The sequence below is a fragment of the Colobus angolensis genome, unplaced genomic scaffold (assembly GCF_000951035.1).
Source record: "Colobus angolensis palliatus isolate OR3802 unplaced genomic scaffold, Cang.pa_1.0 Scaffold165, whole genome shotgun sequence".
Taxonomy (NCBI): domain Eukaryota; kingdom Metazoa; phylum Chordata; class Mammalia; order Primates; family Cercopithecidae; genus Colobus; species Colobus angolensis.
The window spans coordinates 3,651,237-3,661,889 of record NW_012114766.1 but is presented as its reverse complement, the minus strand read 5'-3'; the positions used below and the strand labels follow the sequence as shown (position 1 = coordinate 3,661,889).

Here is a 10,653-nt window from a genome sequence, read left to right as displayed (position 1 = left end):
CCTTTACGGAAACATCCTGTTGACTGACACAAAACTAACATAGTTGTGAGTAGGCATTTGGAAATATAGATGAGGGTAAAGAGGGGATGTGAGTGTAGGTGGTGGTAGAGAGGGGATTTACTTATGATCATTATTAATGTAGGCATGCAAATAAAATGCAATTCCAGGCTGGCACAGTGGTTCACACCTGTAATCCCAGCACTTTGAGAGGCAAAGGTGAGAGGATTGCTTGAGGCCATGAGTTCAAGACCAACCTGGACAACACAGTGAGACCCCCCAGTCTCTACAAAAAAATTAAAAGATTACAAAACTATCCAGGTATGGTATGCACATATAGTCCCAGCTACTCCAGAGGCTGAGGCAAGAGGATGGCTTGAGCCCAGGAGTCGGAGACTGTGTGAGCTGTGATTGCACTACTGCACTCCTACCTGGGTGAAAAAGCAAGACACTGTCTCAAGAAAGAAAAGAAATTCCACCTGGTTTTTCAGTCAGAACCGTTAATAAATAATGTGATTGAGAAAATATATAAGTTCAAAGCAACAACGAAACAAGCATTGATTGCAGTTGTAAAAAGTTCAGCAAGTACATGCATCTTCCTACGTTCACTGATCTTTTGTACTAATAGTCTTACATCACCGTATGAAATAGAAACTTACAGGGGGTTGAATACATATCAGTGCAGTATTTTGAGAGCGTTGGGTACTATTAGCTATGTATATATTGTACATTAGGATAGTATCTGATGTGGAAAGGGTAGTTTTGCTTCTGTGCTTAATTTCAGAGTATATCTATGTGTTTGTAGTTTTTAAATTTTCTATGTCTGCATTTAACATTTTTTGCATGTGTAATCTGTGTGTATAAAAATAATTATTGTGATTTTTAATATACAAAGAAAATAGTGATTTTTTTTTTCTTTTATTGAGACGTAGTCTCGCTCTGCCGCCCAGGCTGGAGTGCAGTGGTGTGATCTCGGCTCACTGAGAGCTCCACCTCCCAGATTCACACCATTCTCCTGCCTTAACCTCCCGAGTAGCTGGGACTACAGGCTCCTGCCACCACGCCTGGCTAATTTTTTGTATTTTTAGCAGAGACAGGGTTTCACCGTGTTAGCCAGGATGGTCTCAATCTCCTGACCTCGTGATCCACCCACCTTGGCCTCCCAAAGTCCTGGGATTACAGGCATGAGCCACTGTGCCCGGCCACAATGATTTTTTAAAGTACATGTAAGTTCAATAAGTACGGGTGAGCTGGACAGACTGTGGGGTTTTTGAATCTAGTTTTTTAGACATTCTTAGTATTAGGCAAATAAATATGTGGCCTATGGAATTTGTAACATAATCTCATCAGAAAAACAAAGAAAAAGGTGATTAAATGTGACTTGGAGTCAGCTGTGTCCAGCTGTCACCAGCCAGTACTACATAAATCCAAGCCAATAGGCAAATCTGAGCAGTGCACTTCTCTTACAGAAGATTATTTCAAACACGGGCATAAACACTGCTGCAATTGGTTACAGTCAAGGTTTGGCTTTTAGCTTAAAGTGGATCCTGTACATTTTTAAACCTGAGGGTTGGAATAGAGCACCCTGACATCAGACAGCTTGACTATGTATTTCATCTGGTGCTGCTTCCTGCAGGTAATAGAAAAAGTAGGGAAATGCTCTCTACACAGGTGACCCATTTCGTAGGAAATCCTCTGCACGGAAATGAGATCCCCAGCTTTACCAAGCAGCTGCGGTGCTCCCAGGCAGGCCCACACACAGCACCACAGTTCTTCAAGTTCCTGCTAGAGGCAATTTGGTTAAACCCTCACAGATCATCTACCCGGATAAGCATCATTCTGAAAATAGAGTTGGTTACCAAGATGCAAAATAATCATTCACTGCATAACCACTTGTAGAGCACATGGAGAATGTGCTTGAGGTACATTTACATGTGCATCCGAATCATCTCTTTCCACTCCTTGATGTAGGTATTTTCATGCCCAGTGTATACAATGGAAAACTGAGGTTCACAAGCATGATCCACCTCTGGTGCCTCACCTGGCGCAAAGTCGAGCCAGCACGCAATCCTGTATCAGAAGCATCCTAATCCAGTGATGCTTATGCCACTGAAAAACTAAATGTGTCCCTTGCGCCTCTAACAGGCAGGAGCTTCACTATCTTAGAATGTTTTTATTCCTTCGTAAGCACAAAAGGATTTCAATAGTAAGAAATAAAACACATGATTGTTTCTGACAACTAAACTGCACGTTATAAAGGGAGCTGGATATCTTAAACAGCTTAACCAGAAATTGATTGCATCTTATTTTTAAAAGATTAATGCACTGCTTTCCTAAAACATAATTTTATTCCCTTGCAAATCTCTTCTGCAGTTCTTGTCATCAATCTCATAAATGGTCCTCTTCTTTACTTTGGAAGAATGGCCCAGGTTGTGAGTCCTGCAGATGGGATGCTGGGAATATAGAATGCTACCAAGCATGAGAAACAGTTTTTTGGAGTCTCCTTCAGGTTAAATAGAATACCTGTCTTGTGGCCAGGTGTGGTGGCTCACGCTTGTAATCCTAGCACTTTGGGAGGCCGAGGCAGGCGGATCACCTGAGGTCAGGAGTTAGAGACCAGCCTGGCCATGATGGCAAAACTCTGTCTCTACTGAAAATGCAAAAATTAGCCAGGCATGGTGGTACATGCCTGCAATCCCAGCTACTCGTGAGGCTGAGGCAGGAGAATCGCTTGAACCTAGGAGGTGGAGGTTGCAGTGAGCCAAGATCATACACTGCCCTCCAGCCTGGGCAACACAGTGAGATTCCATCTCAAAAAAAAAAAAAAAAAAAGAATTACAAAGTTTTAAAAAAAAAAAAGGAAGAATTTTATCATTTGCCTATTTCTTTTCCTTTTTTCTGATTCATTGTGATTAAGGTCCTGATGAAAAGAACTAAGCAATCAAAAGAATACTTTCTCCTGCATTCACCATTAATAAAGGAGAATCAAAGTATCAAATATTTTTGAAAGTATTCATTGCATCAAGGGATTTAGCATGTACATTTGGGAAAAGATGAAATTATCTTGATGATTTTAAGGTTCAAAGTCAATTAATACATGACCTCTGTTTTAAGCATCTCAAGATGAAGGATTTAAGTAATCAGGTTTTAAGGTGGTTTTGATACAGGACATTTGATCTGTTGGTTTACAAGGGAGATTTTTTTTTCCTCTTTCTCTTCTCTAGGCTAACTGGCATGAACCTCCCCTCTCCAGTTATCAGTAGCAAGAATTGGCTACGACTCCATTTCACCTCTGACAGCAACCATCGACGCAAAGGATTTAATGCTCAGTTCCAAGGTAAGGATGCTCCATCTTATAAGAAAAAAAAAAAAAGAGCGTAATATATCTTGATCCTTTCTAGCTATGAAATTTTAGAAGTTAGATAGATAAATAGCTTGAAAATGGCTTCTAATTCCTTTATTCACAGCTATCTATGAAAACCACATAGTCAACAGCTGGCAACTTATTAGTAAAGCTATATCATTGTCACAGTATAGAGGACATGTATAGTTTCTTGTTTCACTGGAACAACTGCTAAGTTTTAATCAATAGCCATTTATTATCATTTATTTTAATTGTTATGCACATAATCTGTAAATATCCACAGCAGTTTGGCTATTGCATTTCTCTTCATGCTAAGAGTGCTATAGCATATAGGTTGCATGAAAAAGCACAAAAAATATTGTGATATCACTTCTAATCCTAAAGGCCTTCACACCGCATAAATGCCTGATTCATTAATTTACACATAGTGAACCTTAAAAAGAAAGATTCTGGATTTCTTGCAGCGGAGCAAAATGGGGAGTCTACAGTCATGAGGAGGGAGTTTGGTAATGAAATGTTCTTTTTCTCTTTGGTTTCTAAGGTTTATATGTAGATCACATTGTATCATTTCCTGTATGTTTCTAATAATGAGTAATCCTTATTAATACAGCAAAAAAACTATTGAATTTATTAAGCAGTCCACTGAAAATCATTCCACTTCGATTTCCAAATTAAAATAACATGACCGTGCTTGAAAATAATAGACCTTTCCAATCAAGCTGCCTAAGCTTTCCCCACATTGTGATGATGAGAATGTTGGCCCCATTAAGGCAGCGTTCCCTGAACACCTGCCACGTGCAAGAGAGGACACCAAGCCCTGCAGTGCCAGAGAAATGACAGCATCCTCCATGCTCCAGGAATTAGTAGGTCAGAGAGACAGTTTACAGTTTGTAAATAACTCCCATGAAAGTCAGAATGCAAAGGGAACTCATTATAGCCCCTGCTGGAGATTCTAGTAATTTTTTGACAAACTGGTCTAAATATCTCTTATCTTACACATTTTAAAATCCATTTTGCTTTCATTGTTTCCTTCAGGATGACCAGTAGAAAAACAAGGGTCATTTGCAAGGAACGAAACACAGAGGGTGCTGAGAAGCACACATCATAACCAGCAGTTTTTATTTGCCACCCAATGAACATGATGTACACAGAACTCACCTGCCTCAGAATCCAGGGGCAAATTAGTTTCAACGAAATATGTTTGTTGTTGTTGTTGTTGGGGGAAGGGGGCAGTGGACAGAATCTTGCTCTGTTGCCCAGGCTGGAGTGCAGTTGTGTGATCTTGGCTCACTGCAACTTCCACCTCCTGGACTCAAGTGATTCTCCTGTCTCAGCCTCCCAAGTAGCTGGGATTACAGGTGCACACCACCACACCCAGCTAATTTTGTATTTTTAGTAGAGATGGGGTTTTGCCATGTTGGCCAGGCTGGTCTTGAACTCCTGACCTCAGATGATCTGCCTGCCTCCGCCTCCCCAAAGTTCTGGGGTTACAGGCGTAAGCAACCGCAACCAGCCCCAAAATATATTTTAGACTTCATCAGGAACATTTTCCATCTCACCATGCCTTCTGATGTTGCCAGACGTTCTTACCTTGACCTCCTTTGGTGGCAAAGAAGCTGCCCTGAAATTTTACTGGAGTGAAACTAATGTGCTTTCCCTTCACCTGGGGCCAGGCCAGGCTGATCCTCTTTTTCCATACCTGCCTGTATTTGCCTGTGTCTTGTGATGGCCATTTACTCTGGCTGCAGTTAGAATGGAGTAAGTGCGGGATGGGCATATTGGTGGTGGGAGGTGGGCTCATACTGAGACTGGGTGGGTGTGAATGAGGAAGACTCCATGTGGTCTGGTAGATAAATTCTATCTGCGCTTCCTCTACACTGATCCACATCTATGGATATATCCGTCCCATCCCTGATTTAACATAACCATAAGTCAATATTTACAATGCCAATGGACTGATCATATAGTTACTTAGGTTAATTTACAGATTTGTCTCAAAATGTTAATTGATCTTTTCCTAGAGCTCTCAATAATTGAACAGCATTGAACTAAAGAAAAATTTCTAAGTATTTGTTTCTCAAACCTGATCAGTGAACTTGGGAGTTGTATCTGTAATTGAAAGAAAGGTTAAAAGTGGAATATCAAATTTGAAGCTGCTCCAAGATGGTAGATATAAGACACTTATTGGTTGGCTGAAAATGGCAATCACTTAGATGGATCACACATTGACTTTAAAAGTTTAAAAAATACAAAATTAATAAAAGTATTATATAGAGAGTATATAAATTATATAAATAACACAATTGAATTCTAGAATTAAACTATATGTACCTTATTTACACTTCATTCTTTTATATATTATAGAAGTATAAATTATAATTACATAATTTATATATAGTATAATATATGCTTAATTATATATTTAAGTATAAACATTTATACTTAAATTATATATATAAAGTATATGTAATTATATATAATTAAATTTAGATTTAAATAAATATATAAATATATAGATGTATATGTGTATGCATATATATATACACACACACACATACTTTAATTGTATATATAAGGAGAGAGGAGTAAAAAGTTTGGCATTTAATTCTAAAACGGTTAAAAGGTGTGAAGGTATCAGGAGAGGTAAGCCTGGCTTAACAGTAATGTATTAGGAAACATTTCAAGGCTGAGTTTGAAGTTCACCTCCAAGACAACACGGTACAATGAAGTTACCTTTTTTCATTAGCACATGGGCCTTACTGAACAGGGGACTTCATGCTTATAACCACATTCAGGCGCCGCCTGTGGAAGGTTAGGTTCAGTACTAGACGCCACCCTCTGAAGAAGAAGAAGGACCAGAGAGCAGCCAGGAAGATGACAAGACCCATCGGAAGGAGGATGGGAGGGAGCCTGGAGGGCACATGGTGCCCAGTACGCAGATCGGCACTGCGATTCTTTTTCTGACTCCAGAGGGCAGAACCGTCACCAAGGAATGGAAGGTCCAGCGTGGTTGTTCTTGCCGATTCTAGAACAAACCTAAGGACTCCAAAAGCTGGAGACAGAGCAACGGCTTAGGATGAGATGGGCCCTCGTCAGAGTCCCTGCCGGCCATCCAGTGGCCACCCCTCCACACGGGACTGTCCTGATTTTTTGCAAGTGAGATCCTCAAGGTCGTTCCTTCAAAGGGCAAATGGGAAACCTTCTGTCAGGCAGGGAAAACATTTGTTCAGCTGAGTCTTCCTCTTGTCTGTACTGAGATTGAAAACCAGGAAGCCCAGATTGTGTTGTACTTTTTATCTCAACTAAATACATTAAAGAAGGAAAACCTGATATTACTTTTGCCAACAAAAATTGCAAAACAAACAAAAAAGCATAGTCAATTGATACTTGGGAACTAATAAGTCAACAACAATACTCGTGAAAACTTATTTAATGTAAACATTATTTTGTTATTTTCTTATCTTTCCAAATGTTCTGTCAAACAACCTGAATCATATATATGATATATTTAACCTGAATCATATATATGATATATATATGTGTGTATATATGTGTGTGTTTATATGTATGTGTGTGTGTATATATATATCTAAAACAGAGAAGAACATTTTAAAAAGAACATACATTTTTATTCTTGGCATATATTTTATATTTTTAACATTATTGTAGTCACCTTTATCATTTACGGTCATTTGTGAGAACACGAAAATTCCATCAGTGTTACTTGGATTGATATGATTGCTGAGGATTTGGAATTCCTAGGAAACCCTTTGTGGTTCCTAAGCTATAGTTGAGCCCCCTGGTGGTCTGTTTCTATGAGAAACTGCTTTGTTATCTAGCGTATGATGCTTACACAGAATTGTGTAACTTCTCAAAAACAAATAATATATTCTTTTTAACTTGAAGCTTTTCTTGGTCAAATAAATGACAACCAACATAAAATATTCTTTCTACTCTTCCCTTACATTTTTAACTTTCATCTCCAAATTCTTTATTCTCTGAGTCTTACACTTTCTTCTTTGACTTTCACCTCTGCAATCATATAATCAAGTCATGCCAGAAGCAGTAGTAAGGCTGATTGACAAGTAAAACTGTTCTACAGTTGCTACTCTTAAAATCTATTCACTTTTAAAATAGCACTGTGAACAAAAGAAGTAGAAAATGCAGGGAAAAAAAACCACAATATATTTGCAGTATCTTCTGTGTATATTGGGCTCCGGTTGAAAGACAGATTTGTGCAGGACACATTATTTCTTTAAATCAGCTGAAAATTGAGCCCATTCTTTATATGTTGCCTCCATCATTAATTATAATTAATGAAGTGCCTTGTTAGCACAATCCATCATCTAGACGTTTTCAATGTCTACAAGATAAATTTTTTGAAAATATATTAATCTTAAACCATGAGGGCCCCCTTACTACTAAATCGCCATCAAAGTGTTGGGCTCCAGTTTTACATATGTTTACCTGACTATTTATAAAATTACAATTTTCACAAAATGAAATTCCCATTGATTTTTTGTAACTGATAAATCATTTTGAAAGTAAGTGTTTGTAATAAAATTCCAATTTATATAGGGAACATTCATCTCATAAATCAAGGGAAACCCTGACAGTGTCAATAAAACTTGTGTTGACACAAATAATTAGCTTGTTTTTAAGTTATAGTTTCCTATAACTATTGATTTTCCCTTTTAATTAAAATGAAGAACTTTATACCAAATGGAGACTTTCATGTTATTAGAAAGGCATTTTGAGTTATTGAAAGCCTCGTGTTCCCAGGTTATTCTAATTTAGATAAAACTCCCATATGCATTCCCCGTTCTCCAATGTTCACATTTTCTGCAATTTGAAATGCAGTTTCCAGAGCTCTATCTAGGACGCTACCTGGATTCTGGTGGCATGCATGGCTGCCTCTCCTTTTAAAACAGTGTGAAAAATAGTAACAACCATTATCTTGAACCTAGAAAGTGCTCAATTACGTTTAGTGGAAGAAATGGAGGAAATCAAGTGCTCCTATTCCCCTCCAGGCCCCACAGACTATTGCTCTGCGGAGTGTCCAGAAACCACCACGCGGGCCTCCTGCCTGTTTCCATGGCAGTGGTCATCCCTTACTCTCTTGTAGTTGAGGGAACTATGAGGTAGGTATGGACGCAGGAAGTATTTTTTCAATCAAAATAAATTAGTGAAATGTCTTATAACCTCTAAATAATTCTTAAAACCACTAAACCTCTATGAGAAAATAGTTTTTAATAATATAACTCATTCAAATCAGAAACACATAACCACTTTTCCTAAATATCTACTTTAATTTCTCTCAGAACAAAAGATTCTTGCAGAGTCTTAATGGCAGAGCTTTTAACACTTTGGAAAAAGTGTCCATCTATGGGTTCCACGCGGCTGAGTCTTGCTCTGCACTTTCCATTAAGTACTTGTGATTAGCCAGTACCCCTTCTGCCTGTGTGTCTTGCTACCTTGTTTTATAAAATAGAAATAATCACGTCCACCTTGCAAAATCATGCTGGATTCCTAATCAAATGGAAGAAAGTGGGGCAAGGGTTTTGTCCAGGGCCGGGAAGCAGGAGGGAGCTCGCCACACTGGGGACCTTCCTCATACTCAATGCCTCCCCAGCCCAAAGCAACTAAAACAAACAGCTTGAAATTCCAAATTTTAAAACATAAAGAACACAACAATGACTTTTTTTTTTTTTTGCACTATTGGTGGAAATCTGAATTGATATGACCATTTTAGAAAATTGTTTTACCATCCAGCTGAACATAAGAAACATTTCAGGCATGTGTCCAACAGAAATGAGCAGCTACGCACAACAGGTACAGAGAATGTCCACAGGAGATGCAAGTACCATTGTCAACCACTGCAAGTCACCTACATGTTCATTAACCATAGAACTAATAAAGAATGTAGATGTGTACAATGGAATTCTAAACAAACATGGAAAGGAACTACCTCTACATGTAACAACATAGATGACTCTCACAATATTTCATGAAAGGAAAAACAAAAACATAAACCATATGATTCATTTATATGAAATTCAGGAATTTGCAAAGCTATGTATTCGCATGGATGACCATTAGTGAAAAAGAATACCATATCTGTATAATATTTCTGTAAAAAAGCATTTTCAAAGAAGATGATCAGAACAATCTCTTCTAGAAACTGACGAAGTGTTTAGAATTTGCTTGCAAATGGGGCCAGACAAAATTACCTAGAGAATCCCTCCTGGATGTCATGGGGTTATTGGATGGCAAAACGGAAAGAAGCTTCATCTCACATGCGGGAAATGGAGAGATGAAGGGCTGTGGCTGTTACCACACAGCTTGCAAATGGCAGAACCAGGATGTGAGCGCAAGCTGCTGTGCTCTTGGCTTCACGTCAGTCTTCACAACTCCGTTTCTCCACCAACTTGTCATACTGCTCCCACTACTTACAATCAGAACATATTTTAGTTGGGGGGTGGTGGACAGTGAGTTATTTTTGTGAAATAAAAATCCTAATGACAAGAGAAATATTTTTTGGATAGCTGTAATTTAGTCACAGCTTTATTTCTCAGACTGGCCTATTCCAAGCAGAAATCTGACAGGCCACTGTCCTGGTCCACTGTATTCCACATCAGTCCTCTTGGGCTGGCCATGTAATGACAATTTCTTAGCCCCACCCTATTGATCTTCATCAAAGATGATAAAACAGGCATGATTATTTTGTTTCTCTCAGTATATTAAGAAGTCATAAAGGTAAAAATTCATTCTGAACAACTTTTGGGTATCTGATAATAGGAAAAATGCACTTAAATTTTAGTTGTAATTATTTTGAGTAGATATTGGGGGTAATTTCTTACTAATGATGAAACAAGAGAATAAATTTCTGAAGAAAGATATGAAATATTATTCATCAGAGATGTTAAATTAATGAACAAAGATCCCACACACACTAATGGAATACATGAACGTTTGAGTTCATGCCAGAATTTTAATTCAATGCGCTTTCATGTATTGATTTATTTTAAAGTTGTGTGTTTGAAATATTAATGCACGTCAAATGTTTGCTGTTATATATAAAACCACTTTAAATCTTTCCTTTCTCTAAACTTCGAAATGTGGTTGACATTGGAGAATTGGGTGCCAACAATGGTATTCGGTAAATCACAGCTATTTAAAACAGATTAATACTTGGCAGTGACTGGTAAATTTTAAGTTCTTATGCTTGAAGAATATAAACATTTAGGTAGGTTATCATTCCTTTGGTAAATTGTCTTCCTGCAATTTATATA

The 10,653-nt window shown here is 38.0% G+C and overlaps 1 protein-coding gene across 1 annotated transcript in view; it reads left to right on the top strand.

Annotated features, from left to right (window-relative positions):
- The window catches only part of CSMD1 (CUB and Sushi multiple domains 1), a 2,081,403-nt gene that overhangs the window by 1,272,170 nt on the left and 798,580 nt on the right, over nucleotides 1–10,653 (top strand). Inside the window, exon 6 of the mRNA XM_011937546.1 lies at nucleotides 3,222–3,334. Coding sequence (XP_011792936.1) covers nucleotides 3,222–3,334 — 113 coding nt within the window. The remainder of the gene's footprint in view (nucleotides 1–3,221; nucleotides 3,335–10,653) is intronic.